This window comes from Schistocerca serialis, chromosome 11 (genome assembly GCF_023864345.2).
Source record: "Schistocerca serialis cubense isolate TAMUIC-IGC-003099 chromosome 11, iqSchSeri2.2, whole genome shotgun sequence".
Classification (NCBI taxonomy): Eukaryota; Metazoa; Arthropoda; class Insecta; order Orthoptera; family Acrididae; genus Schistocerca; species Schistocerca serialis.
In genome coordinates this window covers 190,532,523-190,550,656 of record NC_064648.1, presented here as the reverse complement: position 1 = coordinate 190,550,656, position 18,134 = coordinate 190,532,523, and the positions used below count along the sequence as shown (strand labels likewise).

The following is an 18,134-nucleotide window of genomic DNA, read 5'->3' as shown; positions in this document are numbered from 1 at the left end:
AGGTATATTTCAGAAATGAACATAGAAAGTGAAGGAGAAACATAGAAATCAAACTGCAGTAGTTACGTGGAAATAGCGATCAGTCTGACCGTCTTCTGTAGAGCACCTATTTTTTTCCAAGGTTTAATCTTTATGTCATGACAACATCAGAGATGGAAAGTTTTAAATTCTTTTCTGATCTCTTTGAACTGCGCTGCAGAGTTCCTGGTGTTAACGCCGGACAACACGCTTGTTGATCAACGCCATCCTTCCTTTATGCGGCATATGTCGGTTGTAAGTATCTCATTGTGAACACCAGAAGAGACAGCAGACAACAATATATGTAATATTGAGTAAAGAGATTTTGGTGAATTGCACAGCACACAGAATAAAGCCTGCAGGTCGCTGCCATGGCTGCTGACACTACACATCGTTGTGTCTGATGTACATCTGTTGTGAGCAGCACATCACTGTGCCCACCCCACTGCTGATACAGCTCCTACCCTCTTCACAGCAATATACCGCTTATTCAGATACTTTACACCAGAACCTATAAGGCTGTTGCACATATGCAGTTCAGCACAACTAATGGCCGCAAATAATGATAACACCATTTATAAATCCACGAATAATTAAGTTCTCCAATGATTTTTTTAACCTAACCTATCCGGTAATAAACCCAGTTGGATCTAGTACTTCTTTAATTCTAACAGGTGTGAATATTACTGAACTATCAGTTTAACAAGTAACAGCAGAATAATAACAAACACGAATTCTTTACAGACGAATGGAAATGGTAGAAAGCGAGCATGGGGAAGACCAGTTTGGATTCAATAGAAATGTTGCAAGATGTGACGCAATACTGACCCTACAACTTATAAGATAGATTAACGTTAGGTAAACCTACGTTTGTAACATTAGCGGACATAGAGAAAGCTTTTGAGAATGTTGACTGGAATACTCTTTTTCAAATTTTGAAGGTGGCAGGGGTCAAATAGAGGGAGCGAAAGGCTATTTACAATTAGTACAGAAACCAGATGGCAGCTATAACAATAGACAGGCTTGACAGGAAAGCAGTGTTTGGGAAGGGACTGAGACAAGGCCGTAGCGTATCCCTGATGTTATTCAGTCTATATATAGAGCAAGCAGTAAAGGAAAAAAAAAGAAAAATTAAGAGTAGGAATTAAAATCCATGGAGATGAAATAAAGACTCTGAGGTTTGGCGACGACATTGCAATTCTGTCACAGACAGCAAAGGACCTGGAAGAGCAGTTGAAAGAAAAGGACAGTGTCTTGTAAGGAGGATATAAGATGGACATCAACAAAAGCAAAAGGCGGATAATGAAATGTAGATCAATTAAATCAGGTGATGCTGAGGGAATTAGATCAGGAAATGAACTTAAAGTAGTAGATGAGTTTTGCTATTTGGGGAGCAAAGTAGCTGATGATGGTCGAAGTAGAGGGCATATAAAATGTAGACCAGCAGTGGCAAGGAAAGCGTTTCTGAAGAAGAGATATTTGTTAACATCGAGTATAGATTCAAGCGTCAGGAAGCCTTTTCTGAACGTATTTGTATGGAGTGTAGCCATGTATGGAAGTGAAAGATGGGTGATAAATAGTTTAGACAAGAAAAGAATAGAAGCTTTCGAAATGTGGTGCTACAGAAAAATGCTGCAGATTAGATTGGTAGATCACAGAAATAATGAGGATATACTGAATAGAATTGGGGAGAATAGGAATTTGTAGCACTTGACTGAAGGAAGGGATCCGTTGGTTGGACATATACTGAGGCATCAAGGGATCACTGATTTAGTATTGCAGGGCAGCGTGGGGGGTTAAAACTGTGGAGGGAGACCCAGACATGAATATATTAAGCTGGTTCAGAAGGATGTTGGTTGCAGTAGGTACTGGGAGATGAAAAAGCTTGCACAGGATAGAGTAGCATGGAGAGCTCCTTGGAACCAGTCTCTGGACTGAAGACCACAACAACAACATTAATGTAACATGAGAAATCAATGAAAGCATCGCGAGATATCAGAAAATGTCTGTCAGTGATGGTGTATTTTGCTGCACAGATACACGTAAAGGAGCTGGAAATACACGCACACACACAGAACTACACAGGACTGGACAATGTAGACATGTAGCTTCTCTTGTATTTACCTGGTTTCTGCTGGTGGCTCAGACAGCAGCTTGAGCACTTCAATTAAATCTTCAGGCTGACAATGTAGCGCGTCTGCCCAGCCCTTCGTGGCCATCACATACAAAATATGAGTCTCTATGAAGGCGGCGGCGGCCTTCTTAAGGCTGCTACAGGAGTTCCGAATAGCGAGCACAGCTGTGGCCACCGCAGTCTCAACAGACAGCTGTGCGGCCAACTGCTGCTCGCACTGTGCCTTCAGGCCTGACAAGCCGTACTTATCAGCCACGACCAGCAGCTGGGGGGCCATTCTGGCCAGCTGCGGGGCCTGCAGGGTATACATGTAGGCCACGAGGTGGCGCAGCAGCTGGCCCCCCACGTCTGGGACTGCGGCCTCCAGCGTGCCGTGGCTGAAAACAGAGGCGAACACGGGACTCCTGGCGGCCAGGACGGCCCTGTGCGCTGCCAGACGGGTGTCGCCCGCCGCCAGAGTCACCACGGCGCTGCCTCCAGCGTCCAGCAGGCGCCCAGGTCCACAGCTGCAGCCTCTTTCCCCTCCTGGACCTGTCCTGCTGTGGGCGATTCTGAAACACAGCGTCACTGAGTAGACCTTCCCCCTTGCACAGCACCCTCCATGTGAGAACATGCTTGAGCCACAACTGGATCTGCGTCAACCATCACTTCCTAACATTAAAAGAACCAGACTTCGCCATACCCCTGGTAGTACCATGCGGGTCATTTTTGACCCGCAGTAGAAAACCACCATTTTGTTCGTATTTGGGTGGTATTTTAAGCGTCTTCATGTTGACTATACGTCTCTAAAATGAACAGTACGTAGTCAAATATAAATTTTCTCTAAGTAAACGTTTTTTTATTTTAAATGTTACAGAAGAAATTCCACAATCTTTCGTAAATTTGGTAAAGCAATGTTGTAATGTTATTCTTTATAAAAAGATTGAAACAGAATCAAAACATATTGTTTATGTGAGTATTAATAGTATTTTTCCTTTTATAGAAGAATAAGATAAGTACCAAATATTTGTGAAACATTCTAAAAAGCAGTAGGTGACTAAAATGCTCTGCATTTTTGTCGTTATTGCAATGAAGGAAATAAAACATAAGAACAAATAACTTCAGCCTATAATTATAGATATTTAAGTATATTTAAGAAAAAGGACGTGACAGAATTGCCTACTCAGCGATTCAGAAAGCCGACAACAGTTTTTGCTCGGCATCTTTTGCACACGTACTTGTTGCACTTGACGTTTTATTTCCCTTTGTTGTTTTGTTGTCTGCAGGAAACCTGAATTTGAGAAGATCTTCTAATTCCTTATTGGCCACTGGCAGTATCAAGTGCCTGTAAGGGGAGACTGACTTTTGTCTGCAGTGTGTAAGAGGCAGCGAGGTCATCTGCTACTCTGAGGATAAGGTCCCGACGTGATATCTACTCAGAGTTACGTAACTTAAAAATTGTGCGAGCGTTAATCATGGCGAGGTCAAGGAAGAGACACTTACAGGGCATCGTTGTGTAACAACTCGGAGACTGTAGTATCTAGCGATTTGGTCAAAAACATCGACTCCATCCTTAGTGTCATTATAAAACTTCACTGTTTCTGGAAGTTACTTCTCAGTATTCTCATTCTTCTGACATCCAGCATGCATGTTACTCAGGATACGGATATCTTTTACGTTTTCCCATCGTAATCTGTGAGAAGACGGTCGCCTGACTTGTGAGTGTGTTGCATACAGTGTGTCGTCTCCACTTCAGTGCTCATCTGCCTGTTTAATGGAGGTGAGGAAGCTGTCAGTCGTGACGTTCCATAACGGCGACGCGACTGACATCTGCTGCAGTGTAAGAGAACTGTTAGCAGTGCTCCAGACAGTAGTGTAGGAGGGGCGTTGGGATTCTGCACTGTATAATATGTTGTCTCGAATGAAACACAGCCCACAGTTGCACTAAATTTTGTTTCTTTTAAATCTGGACCCTGGTTTCTGCTATAATAATATAGCCTTCTTCAGAACTCATACACACAAATAAATGAATAATCTCTTAGACCAGCAGCTGTGTCAAGACCAATAAAATAGCTTCAAGAGACATAAGCCTGTTTCGAACATAAATAAAATTACATATGGCAACGTATGTCCTCCGCCACTACCTCTGTTATACTGTCGCTGCCACGATGAAAGTAATGAAGTATAATATGTCACATGTTATTTTGTAGTTTTGCAATGTTACTTCGCGTAGGTCTGCATGTCGCCAGTCCATAGAAAACGGAAAGCCTCGCTGATATAAAGTATCATTCGACAACCGAATAATTTGTATTTAACGTTCTTTTGGCCCAAAGTAAAATGTACCGTAACAGCTCGCGAATAACGTCGAGGCGTGCCCAGATCATATTCAGTGACAGAAAACCGGTATTACTGATATCAATCTGTGCGTTAAATAGTATGGGTCAAAAATGACCCACATCGTACTACTGGTATAATAGATAAATTTTTCGTACTTCTAGGTGAGTGAGCTAGGGGGGATGACATTTTGGTAAGTTGTACAATCCCATAAATGATGAAAAGTCACGGGAGCGTTTGGTCGTGCGATGATTATAGAGGCGGGTAACGTGGGTCAAAAATGACCCACATAGTACTCCTAGTAGAAATATTGTTCTTCACAAGTCAGCACAACAATACGACATTCTTCCTGTGTCCTAATAATGAGTCACGTGAATACCCACATATCCTTAACGACACCATTTGATCCAGCACATCTTAGATTCCACCTTAAATGAAGTGGACAAAGTCATGACGAAACTGTATTACTTATGGTTTGTGACAAAACGACGACAAATCAGCGTCTGAGTACCTGTCGTGGATGGCCACGTACTCTAACACCTTGTTGCTTATTTAGGAAATAAAATCGCTGGAGGAGTAAGGAGCGAGGAAAAAGTAAGAATCAGAACAAAACCTAGAAAAAAGATGTTAGCCTCTAAAACTGACTGGTAACACACCAGAAAAATGCTTCCAAAAGCGTGTTTGTAGTGTTGCATCTTGTAAATGTGAGACCTGGACTCTATGATATAAGGAACTGAAAAACGGAATACTTTTGAAATGTGTTGTTAAAGGCACACCATGAAAAGTCAAAGGGACTAATAAGATAACAAACAACGAAATCAATAAAATAATGCTGGCTAGAAGGGGTTTGTTGATTATCTGTTTAGGTGCAATGGACATATATATATCATCAGAAAAATACCAGAGGAAGTCCACGGTTGAAGTTCGAGAATCAAACTACGAGAGATGCCTGCTGCCACATCCACACAGAGGTAGCAAAATCATGGGATAGCGGTATGCACTTTCACATATGGCGGTAGTCCGGCATACAAAAGGTATGAAGTGGCAGTTTATTGGCCGAGCTGTCGATTGCATTCAGGTGATTCACATGAAAAGGTTTCCAGCTTGATTATAGCCGCACTACGGGTATTAATAAACTTTGAACGCTGATTAGAAGGTGGAGGTAGACAAATGGGACATTCCATTTCGGAAATCGTCAGACAATTCAACATTTGGAGATCCACGGCGTCAGAGTATGCCGAGAGTACCTCTCACCACAAACAAGGCAGTGGCCGACGGCGTTCATTTAGGGGCCGAGAGCAGCGGCGTTTGTCAGTGCTAAGAGGCAAGTAACACTACGCGAAACAACCGCAAAAATCAATGTGAGACATACGATAAACGCATCTCTTAGGACAGTGCAGCGAAATTACGTTAATGGGCTACGACAACAGGTGACCAACGTGAGTGCATTTGCATAACAGCACGACTTTCTCTGTAGCCCCTCTCCTGTGCTCGTGATTGGTTGGACCCTAGACGACTGGAAGACGGTGGTCTGATTGGATGAGTCCCGTTTAAAGTTGGTAAGATCTGATTGTAGAGTTCGAGGATGGTGCAGACCCCGACGAAGTCAACAAGACATAGTGCAAGCTGGTGCTAGCTCTATACTGGTGTGGACTGTGTTTACATGGAGTAGACTGGGTCCTCTGGTCCAATTGAGCCGATCATTGACTGGAAATAGTAATGTTTGGCTGCGTGGAGACAATACACGATTGGGCTGCAACTATGAGATAAGTATTTGATCGCTAAGTATCAAAACATTTGATTACCACATGAAGCTACAACAATTCCAAAACTTTTCTGTGTCTAAGGCAATTTATATATTTCCCCTCACTTTGCAAATTTGCCAATATTGTACATTCAACTTTATTTAGTATACTCTGCCAAAGAGGACGGTGTCTTCTGTAAGTACTGTTTGTTTTTCGCTATGACAAATCTGGTAAAGATAGTAATCAAAATGTTACAGCCCTGGAAAACTCCAAGTTTCTGGTGTGGAAGCATGATCAATATTTCAACATCCAGGCGTGCAGTAATTACTATATAGCTACTCTAATCCATGGTCAAAATTTTGTTCACATGATGATGAACAAGACAAAAGATATGAAACATCGCCAGGACCAAGGCTTGGTGGAGCAGGTGGGAAGGAAACAGAAAAGGGCTACACCCTCTCATCGATGTGGTGATTATCTGTGGATGTCAGGAGATTGCATTAAGGCCCCCTTAATGACTTAGATCCTACTGAAGTTGACAAACAAGAAGACAAGTACATGGGTAACTTTCGTGCAATTATAAAGCATGTTTCAGAGGACAGGCCTATGACTGTGCTGCATCTATGTGGGGGAATTCCTGTGGGGTTTATGCATTCATACAACAGAACTACCCTTTAGCTGTTTATTCTCACTTTGGAGCTCATAATTTCTGCAAAATCCATCTGTTTTTCGTTATTGAGTATCCCAGTTGAAGCAAAAAATTTTCTTAGTTTCATTATTGTCCGTTCGAAAGGCAAATTAACTGTTTGTCACAATTTATAATTACAATCTGACTATACCTCCTCTGCGTTTCAGAACAAAATACAATTCTGTGGATTTGGCTCCACCTAAATCCCTGGAGCCGGAACTAAACATTGAAATGACCAACACTCGGTGAGAGCTGTTTTCCAAATCAGAAGCCTACTTCTCGCCGCTACATCGTCGTCATCGATGGCGTATAGACAATAGCATGAATCAGCGAACTCTCGTCGATGGGAACTGTCCACAGTGATCCCTGGGTTTCCTTAAATATTTATTCTCCAGGAAGAACCATGCTGTCCCGTTCTAACTCGTGACCGGATACAGGCACGGTCTTGCGATAAGGCCAGCGACTTCTTACTTTTGCCTGTGGAGATATTTATTGGTAGTTCTTGGTGCGCCTTCTGAAAATCTTGCGTGGCTCCTATGGACTGCATGAGTGTTACATTCTGTGGCATACATGGTACAACCGTAATTCATGTTGCCACTGCCCGCCCTTCTCCCCCAAAAGTGCATCTAGGCCGGGGGGGGGGACTGGATCCACGATCCACTTCTATTCATGTGGGATGAATGGGATGAGAGTGTGACGAATTGTGGCTGGCCACAGGAGGTCTTGGGTGGGGGAAATGGTAGATGGCGCAAAGAGAGTCGCGTTACAGGCGTCTGGAGTGCAAGAAGGAGTTATGGCACCCATTAGTGGTTTGGATCCATGATGGGCGCATACTTCATGGATATGCCAGCAGCAACAGCCTCTTCGCAGCAACTGGAATTCAAACATTGCCTGCCCAATCAAATGGAGAATAAAGGAAGGGTGTCCACAGCTGCACTGGATCCTGCGAAGAAAACCTACACCATCTATTGATCCAAGAAGGTATGGGGCTGTTCTGATTCTAGGGAAAATGGTGATTTGTGAGGTTGACCATGTGGACTGATGAAATTAAATTGAACAGCAAGAATCAGAATTCTGCTGATGATAATTGGGGCCATTGTCAGTGACCAAGGCTTTTGGGACGCCTTTAAGGGCGAACTACCATGAAACAATCTGGATCGTCTTCACTGAGGTTGCGAATGGCATGAAAAACACAAAGCAGAACCCACTGCTCACATTCAAAATCAGAGGCCACACAGATCCAAGGAATGGGCCAGCAAAGTCCAAATGAAGACAGGACCAACGAGTCCCCATAGGAGGCCATGGAAAATACTGACAGAGGCACAGCTTGCTCGTTTTGACATGTGAGGCACTCTTTCACCATTCTCGCATTAAGTGTCTTCACACCCAGTGGATGTATTGCTAGGAGAGTCAAAATGACTTCCCAGTGCCATAGGGTTCTGGGAATGAGGACCTGAGCGCAGCCCATCACGACCTTTATGAGCACAATGTGATGCAAGGATAAAGACTTTTGCTGCGTGCTACAGAAGGCTTGGAGTTCTGGGTACACGGGACATTACTTTGTCAGCAGGCCATCTTTCTGTTGTATAATGCAAAACCTCTTGGAGGACATGGCCTGTCACTGTGTTATCCCACAAGGCGTGCATCAATTTTGGAAGATAGGTCTTTGATGATGGCAGCCTCACTGTCCTCATGAAAACAGACTTCTGGATCCTCATGAAATTCTGGGTTCTGGCTGACATGAAATCGCGATAGGATATTGGCATTGGCAGGGGCGGCATTAGGGTGATATTGGATACCATAGGCATATCCTGAGAGAAACAGAGCCCACAGTGGCAAGTTGCTGAATACTTGAAGAGAAGCATTAGAGGCTTATGATCTGTCATGAGTGTGAAACGGCGGCTATAGATGTAGGCATGGAAGCGTTTGCTACCAAAAATGATGACCAAAGCCTCCTTTTCTATGTGGTTCCTCTATCCTGCTGTACGTGTCTTGGATACAAACGCAGTGGGTCGCTCCACGCCATTCTCAATATGGGACAAAAGTGTGCCAGTCAGCATCGGCCACTAACACCAATGGTTTCGTTGAATTGTATGCCATGAGACAAGTAGGTCGAAGAGGGCCTTCTTCAGGTTTTGGAACACCTTATTATATTAAGATGGCCACTTCCAGCGAACTCTGTTACAGAGCGAGTGGTGTCAGAATCGCTGAAGCATGGGGCATGAATGGTCTATAGCAGGCTCGCTGACTTAGACTTCGGCTGGAATGCATCTATTGAGGCCAGTAATTTTTGGATGGCAGGCACACAATGTGGTGTAAGCCATATGCCTGATATCCTGACGATGTGTCCTAAATATTCGACCTGGTGGATGGAAAAAGAACATTTGCCAAGATTACAACGAAGGTAAGCTTCTGTGAATGGGGAGAAGAGCAACATCAGCTGTATACTTTCCAACAACCAGAAAATTGTCAAGGTAGCTCACGGTCCCTGAGACGTCCTTTAAGTGTTGCTCATCCCCCCCCCCCCCCCCCCCATGAACCATGGACCGTGCTGTTGGTGGGGAGGCTTGCGTGCCTCAGCAATACAGATGGCCATACCGTACGTGCAAACACAATGGAGGGGTATCTATTGAGAGGCCAGACAAATGTGTGGTTCCTGTAGAGGGGCAGCAGCCTTTTCAGTACTTGCAGGGGCAACAGTCTGGATGACTGACTGATCTGGCCTTATAACACTAACCAAAACGGCCTTGCTGTGCTGGTACCGTGAACAGCTGAAACCAATGGGAAACTACAGCTATAATTTTGCCCAAGGGCATGCAGCTTTACTGTATGGTTAACTGATGATGGCAACTAGCTCTGCAGATGATGGAGAAGTTTATGAAATGTATGATGAGATAAAAGAAATTATTCAGGTAGTGAAGGGAGATTAAAATTTAATAGTCACAGGTGACTGGAATTCGAGAATAGGAAAAGGGGTACATAGTAGGTGAATATGGATTGGGGATTAGAAATGAAAGAGGAAGCTGTCTGGTAGAATTTTGCACAGAGCATAACTTAATCATAGCTAACTCTTGGTTCAAGAATCATAAAAGAAGGTTATATACATGGAATAATCGTGCAGATACTAGGAGGTATCAGATAGGTTATATAAAGGCAAGACAGAGATTTAGGAACCAGGTTTTAAATTGTGAGACATTTCCCGGGGCGGATATGGACTCTGACCACAATGTATGGGTTATAAACTGTAGATTGAAACTGAAGAAACTGCAAAAAGGTGGGAATTTAAGGAGATGGGACCTGGATAAACCGGTTAAACCAGAGTTTGTACAGAGCTTCAGGGACGGCATAAGGGAACAATTGACGGGAATGGGGGAAAGAAATACAGTAGAAGAACAATGGGCAGCTCTGAAGGACGAAGTAGTGAAGCAAGCAGAGAATCAAGTAGGTAAAAAGACGAGGGCTTGTAGAAATCCTTGGGTAACAGAAAACATATTGAATTTAACTGATGAAGTAAGAAAAAATAAAAATGCAGTAAATGAGGCATGCAAAAAAGAATACAAACGTCTCAAAAATGATAATGACAGGAAATGCAAAATGGCTACGCAGGGATGGCTAGAGGACAAATGTAAGGATGTAGAGGCTTACCTCAATAGGGGTAAGGTAGATACTGCCTATAGGAAAATTAAAGAGACCTTTGGAGAAAAGAGAGCCACTTGTATGAATATCAAGAACTCAGATGGAAACCCAGTTCTAAGCAAAGAAGGGAAAGCAGAAAGGTGGAAGGAGTATATAGAGGGTCTATACAAGGGCGATGTACTTGAGGACAATATTATGGAAATGGAAGAGGATGTAGATGAAGATGAAATGGGAGATATGATACTGCGTGAAGAGTTTGACAGAGCACTGAAAGACCTGAATTGAAACAAGGCCCTGGGAGTAGACAACATTGCATTAGAACTACTGATGGCCTTGGGAGAGCCAGTCCTTACAAAACTCTACCATCTGGTGAGCAAGATGTATGAGACAAGCTAAATACCCTCAGACTTCAAGAAGAATATAATAATTCCAATCCCAAAGAAAGCACTTGTTGACAGATATGAAAATTACCGAACTATCAGTTTAATAAGTCACAGCTGCAAAATACTAAGACGAATTCCTTACAGGCGAATGGAAAAAGTGGTAGAAGCCGACCTCGGGGAAGATCAGTTTGGATTCCATAGAAATGTTGGAACACGTGAAGCAATACTGACCTTATGACTTATCTTAGATGAAAGGCAAACCTACGTTTCTAGAATTTGTGGACTTAGAGAAAGCTTTTGACAATGTTAACTGGAATACTCTCTATCAAATTCTAAAGGTGTCAGAGGTAAAATACAGGGAGCGAAAGGCTATTTACAAATTGTACAGACACCAGAAGGCAGTTATAAGAGTCGAGGGGCACAAAAGAGAAGCAGTTGTTGGGAAGGGAGTAAGACAGGTTTGTAGCCTCTTCGTGATGTTATTCAATCTGTATATTGAGCAAGCAGTAAAGGAAACAAAAGAAAAATTCGGAGTAGGTATTAAAATCCATGGAGAAGAAATAAAAACTTCGAGGTTCACCAATGACATTGAAATTCTGTCAGAGACAGCAAAGCATTTGGAAGAGTAGTTGAACGGAATGGATAGTGTCTTGAAAGGAGGATATAAAATGAACAGCAACAAAAGCAAACGAGGATAATGGAATGTAGTCGAATTAAGTCGGGTGATGCTGAGGGAATTAGATTAGGATATGAGACGATTAAAGTAGTAAAGGAGTTTTGCCATTTGGTGAGCAAAATAACTGATGATGGTCGAAGTAGAGAGGATATGAAATGTAGACTGGCAATGGCAAGGAAAACGTTTGTGCAGAAGAGAAATTTGTTAACATCGAGTATTGATATAAGTGTCAGGAAGTCGTTTCTGAAAGTATTTGTATGGAGTGTAGCCATGTATGGAATTGAAACATGGACGATAAATAGTTTGGACAAGAAGAGAATAGAAGTTTTCGAAATGTAGTGCTACAGAAGAATGCTGAACATGGGTAGATCACATAACTAAGGAGGAAGTGTTAAATAGAATTGGGGAGAAGAGGAGTTTGTGGCACAACTTGACAAGAAGAAAGGACCGGTTGGTAGGACATGTTCTGTGGCATCAGGGGATCACAAATTTTGCATTGTAGGGCAGTGTGGAGGGTAAAAATCGTAGAGGGAGACCAAGAGATGAATACACTAAGCAGATTCAGAAGGATGGAGGTTGCAGTAAGTACTGGGAGATGAAGAAGCTTGCACAGGGTAGAGTAGCATGGAGAGCTGCATCAAACCAGTCTCAGGACTGAAGACAACAACAACATAGTACCTCCAAAAAACTGATCTAACTTTGGCGATGCCAAACGGAAGCTATGTATATTGGAGCAATCCAAAAGGAGTGGCTATGATGGTTGTGATTACAGTCTCCTGGGAGCCGTTACGCAGTTTGAGGTGGAGATAAGCATCATGAAGGTCATTTTTGGCAAAGAAGCATAATGAAGGTAATTTTTGGCAAATACCATAGACCCAGCGAGATGTAAAGAGTGTCCTGAAGCACGGGAGTGATATATCTGACGACCACAGATTGGGCATCCACAGTATCATGGAAGTCACGACAAATGCAGCCAGTGCCTGATGGTTTCTCCACAGTCAAGTTGGAAGGGCCCACTGGCTGTGTGTTACTGGGTTGAGGACGCTCTCGTCCTGAAGATGTTGCAAGTCCTGTTGACACTTATCCTGGTATGAAAACTCGACGCTACAGACCTTAAATAATTTTGGAGCTGCAGTAAGAGATATATGTGACTGGAACCGCAGGATGCTCACTGGCAGAACACTGGTCCTAATTTAACCAAGATGTAGGTGGTGTAGGGAGAGGCCCAGGGCTTGTACTGCATCAGAGGTGGCGCAGAACTCAAGCCCCAAGGCATGGAATAAGTCTACGCTGGATAGTTTAGAGACCTGAGACGCCACAACCATCAGAATCCAAGCTGGAGTTACTGTGGCGCCACAGTAGCGTTTGATATGGAAAGTCCTCTAACAGATACGTCCTGTAACAGAAATGGTGTTGTTACTAAAACTACATAACTTTGTTGTGAAGGTATGGAAATGAAAATGCCGTGTGACTAGGGTCTCCCGTCGGGTAGACCGTTCGCCTGGTGTGCCTGGAGGAGACTTAATGGCTTGTGTAGGCCAGTCGATTACTGTAGCTGATGGCCCAGTGTCAGTCTGGAAGGTGACTGGCTTGCGTTACAACTTAGCTTGTATAGAAAGCAACTGAGTAAACTGCAAGACTATAGCCTGTACCAGTGTCGCTTCTGTAAAATATGGATTGGTAGAATATTCCTTGGTGTCGCCCAGTCACCAGTCCACAGATATAGAAGTGCAGGTGTGGCAAATTTCAGCTTTGTGGGTACACTAACACCTAGTAACTCAATTCACCTTGTGGAAATGGCATTGAGGACTTTTACAGACTTGGGCTACAACCAATGTTGCAAAGCTTCCAATTTGGGTTAAGTGGCTAATACCAGAGTTGGGTCTTCGATAAAAGCTGCTGCTGTGGCAGCCTGCTCAGAAGCTCGAATGATAGGAAGTCATTAGATGAGCAATGGATCTTTGAGGTACAGAAGATTCTATTGGAGGTTTTCATCAGGAATGTCAGCTAAAATCTTGTCACAGATGAGAGCTGATGCACAAGGGATGCATTGTGGCACATGGGGACCAGCATTCCTGGGACAGACCCCGGACCCTAGCTATTGATTTAGGAATGTAGATTCTGACAGCTAAAGAACTTGCATTGAGCCGCAGCAATGTGTATCTGAGCATTGAAGTTTTAAACAACTTTCATGCGTTCATGGGTGGACTATGGGTGCATGGTTTATGCATTGGCGAGGCCTTTCGATTTGAATTGACACTGTCCACCTTGAGGGGCTCCAGTTGGCCACAGGTCGCTATAGGGCCAGTCCCATACCAAGCCTATGTGCTGAGGCTGGGGGGTCACCAGAAGCTCCACCGAGTGCATCAGGCATGCAAGTTCCTCACAGCTCCAACTTCACCCACACTCTATAATGTTGCTCATCCCCCTTATTTCGAACCGTTGAAGGGCCACAATGCCATTTGCGATCCACGTGCACCATGTGCTGGAGTCCCTCTGTGTGGAGCCAGTACTGCCCCAAATCCAGGATTTTAACTGCCTGCTGCCTTGGTTACTGGAGAGACCCAGAGTGATTTTAGATTTGGGGCGCTACAAGAGAGATTACACTCCTGCTTCCGCTTTTAATGACATATTTTCTGACATTTTACCTGGGCACCACAACAATATAGCTGTTTTTATGCATGTATCGCTACAGGGGGATCCTGTTGGTTGCTCTGTTTTTTTGACAGATCTTGTCCTCAAGATCGTACTGCCTTAAGCGTTTACTGTCTTTTAAGCAGAATTTTATGCGATCTTGCGGTCATTGGAGTAGGTGAGACGTTCTTCCAGTGATAAATTTCTTGTCTCATCCGATTTTCTAAGTTCCCTTCACTCTGTGAAACGTTTGTACTCAGCAGGGAAGCTAGTCCCTCCTCCATCTACAACGACTGGGGATTTAGGTGTCCTTTTGCTGGGTACCAGGACACATCGGAATTGCGAGGAACGAAAGGACAGATCTGGCAGCCAAGAGGATTGTCTTGATTCTCAAGTATTACAGTGTGCCATCCTCCTGTATGCTATCACCTCGATGTTGAGCTTAAGAGTCTTGCATCTGTGGGAGGGTGAGTGGCTGGAGGAGACTTTGGTCCACAAAGAAAGCTCTGTTCTGGAGAACAGATGTAGCGTATGTGCATAGGAAACACGACAGAACCCAAAAGACAAGTGCTGCATTCCACTTGGTAATGTATGCAAGAGTTAAGAAGAATCAGGATACTTGTATAGAATTCTTTGACCTAGGAAAACCGTTCTACAGCGTGATATGACTAGAAATACTCGGAAATTTGGGTATACAATAATATGTATAGGAACACAAAAGAAACTATAAGAACGGAAGACTATGAGAAAAGAGATATGCTTAATGAGGGTGTAAGGTAGTGAAACGGTGTTTCTCCCCCACTGTCTAATCTGTACATTTAGGAAACCGTAATGAAAATAAAAGACAAATGTAGGAGTTGGATTAACAGTCATGGTTGTGCCATGGGGAAGATTCGCTTAATACATTACTGTCAGTGAAGATCAGGAAGAATTATGAGGTCTGTTGTATGGAATGGGGAGTCAAATGAATGCAAATATGTACTTAGTGTGAACAAATGAAAGATTAACGTAATGAAGAATACCAGAAATGAGATTAGCGTTAAATTTAACGTCAAAGTCTGGGATCACAAAATAGATGAAGGAATTTTGCTTCCTTGAAAGCAAAATTACAGATGAAGGACAAAGTAAGGCGGATTTAAGAGGCAGACATGCAGAGGGAAAGATGGCTTTCCTGCATCGAAGGTGTCTACTACAACCAAACATAAGGAAAATATTTCTAATATTTTACGTCCTGGTATGAATTTTCAACATGGAACGCGAGATAACCAGTTCTACTCTGAAGGTAAGAGGTTGGCACAGGGTGGAAGTTGCGACAGTGCATCAGACTAGGCAGAAGGTAAATGACACAAACTGAAGAGGTACATGAGATGCTCAAATGTCACTGACATTAGACTTGCAGTGTATTTCCTACAACAAATAACTCCCAATATTTTACATGAAAGTTATGAGTCACCTGTCTGTAACCACTGGGTAACTCAACCAAACCATCCTGCCTTCAGAAATAAGCATCACATGATGTGGCAGTACATCATGTAAACAGCTGAAAACCTACTCTGGGGAAATAGATGGAATACATAGATTTCACTCATGTTTTAATGCAACACTTCACCACAGTATTTGTTTCATCAAAATGAAATACACCATCATATGAACTCTTTAGAAAAAGGTGCCCTACACAAAATTCCAGGGAACTCTAATCGGATGTTACAAATGTGGAGAACCTCAAATTATTAAAATAATTAATTCATACAATCAAATGTATTGAATGCTTTGCAATTAGGAATAAAAATAATTTGGCTTTCAGAGGAATATTCCTATCTTTGTATTTGTGTATACCTTAGAGCGTTGACACAGAAATTGTTTTTCTGTAAATACCTTGTGTGATTTGACTAAAGCCTTTGTGCTGTTCAGCCTGCTATTAGCAATTATAAAATCAGTAACTCATCAGTTAACCGGCTAAAACCTTGTCTCATCACAGGAAGTTTCTGTGGCATCAGGACAAGGAGTTACATTTTTGTATAGCCTAGCGTCCCCTCATGCTTCGAATTTCTGGTAACAATCTGCACACAGCAGGCATTAATTAGGTGTGAAATTAAATTAATGCTCACAGACGACACCAACGTGGTTACTTAAAATTTATGATCTACAGACATCAATTATGTCCCATTCTTGAATGACATTTTGTTTACCATGTGGTTCCTTCGAAAGAGTGTACATATCAACTACATATTGCTACGAAAATGTAGACCAACTTGTAGTTACTTTCTGTAACGTACTGTTACAGAAAGTAAATAGCAATAATTTGATGGACATTCACTCAGATGACAATCGTAATAGGGAACATTACATATCTCACACTGTGAAGAGGTAACTCGACGGGGTTTGGTTTATTATTGATTTAGTAATGTTACTAACAAGAGAATCATAATGCTACTGGTATAGTTGTAGCATGTGCCACGTAACTGGTTCTTACAGGCATACCTGTCTTCCTAAAATAACCATTATTTCCAAGAAAAGAGAAACTAGTATGTTGTTCAAAATAAATTGAAGGAGTAAGTGCTACAAGTTATCTATATAGATGGGAATACTTAACACTCCTTCAAAATTTACTGTTTGTGCCCATGTGAAGGTTCTATGGAACTCTGTTTTACATGAAAGCAAATCTTCAGCTGAACCACAATGATGACATCCACTATTAATTAAAAAATTCTGCCACTGATGAAGGGACACGTTGGAAGCAAACGTACCATAATTTTGAACCCATACCTCAATGAATTTAAACAGATAAGAAACATGGATATAACGTAGTCAGCACAAGCATTACAGTTTCTGATGGATACCTCCTGAGATGATTACCATTATCAGATTCCTGTTTTTAATTGGTTACATAAATATTGTGAACGTGAGAAGGTTTTTCTGTAGTCAATATAAATTTATGGAAGGCGGTGTACAATGTACTACTGTAATCCTGGAAGACATGTCAAATACCTGTATACCACGACTACTTATGTGAAATGATGCTGTTTAGCTTCGTCTATTCATGTGTTATATTGATCTAGATGGAACCACTAAACCTTTATGAAAATAATTCAGAAAAAGGCTATGATTACCACTCTCAAGGCCTACCAACACGTATGTAACACATATGTAAACTGTATTCCAACTCGTACCGACTATAAAAGCAAAAGTAATAATATAGAAACATAGTGAAGTTAGAGATTTTACACATAATAATCAAATGATCCAAATCAGTTATTAAATCATCAGATAAGCCTAGCAATGAGATAAGTTTGCACTGCATGAATTTCTTGAACCATGAAAAGTTTCTGGAAGTAATGGAAAATAATGACACTTACTCTCATTGTCAGTTCCAAAGTGGTAGACTGTGAGTACAGGATCGAATCCTGAAAAACAAATATATGAAATACGTAATGAAAATATTGAATATGTTTTTCATTACCTACTAAAACTGGTTATTCATTATCATATACAGACTTACGTCAATTTACACAAGTAAAATCTTTACCTGTACTGGGATGAGAGTCGCTATAGTCGGCAGCTGTGAGTACGGCGACAAAAATGCAGATGAACCAACTAACGCTTCTGCAGAACATGATGTAAGGACAATGCTGTCAGGCCAAATAAACAACTGCTGGAGAATCCGTAAATTTATGTGTAAATATATCTCCACAATTCATTTACTTTCAACAAACTGGATTGAAAATCTAAATTAATATAATAACCTAATTTGGATTACGATGGTTAATGGGGAAACCAGACTAGGAGGTTCGAAAAGTCTAGTTTTTATAGTATAAATCGTTAAGCTAACTATCCAAGAATACTCTGTCAAAATTTCAAAGCAAAATTCGCATTCGTACAGAAGGAAATTCTTCCGATATAAGATTTA

The 18,134-nt window shown here is 42.1% G+C and overlaps 1 protein-coding gene across 2 annotated transcripts in view; it reads right to left on the bottom strand.

The window, feature by feature from the left end:
- LOC126426741 (protein roadkill-like) overlaps positions 1–17,886 on the bottom strand; it is a 48,181-nt gene extending 30,295 nt beyond the window's left edge. The window contains exons 1-3 of one of the 2 annotated variants that reach the window (XM_050088712.1): positions 17,754–17,886; positions 17,584–17,631; positions 2,143–2,703 (exon numbers count right to left, since the gene is read on the bottom strand). In XM_050088712.1, coding sequence (XP_049944669.1) covers positions 2,143–2,462 — 320 coding nt within the window. In that variant the 5' untranslated portion in view covers positions 2,463–2,703; positions 17,584–17,631; positions 17,754–17,886. The remainder of the gene's footprint in view (positions 1–2,142; positions 2,704–17,583; positions 17,632–17,753) is intronic. The other variant, XM_050088713.1, reaches the window with a different exon arrangement.
- Positions 17,887–18,134: the final 248 nt, after the last annotated feature.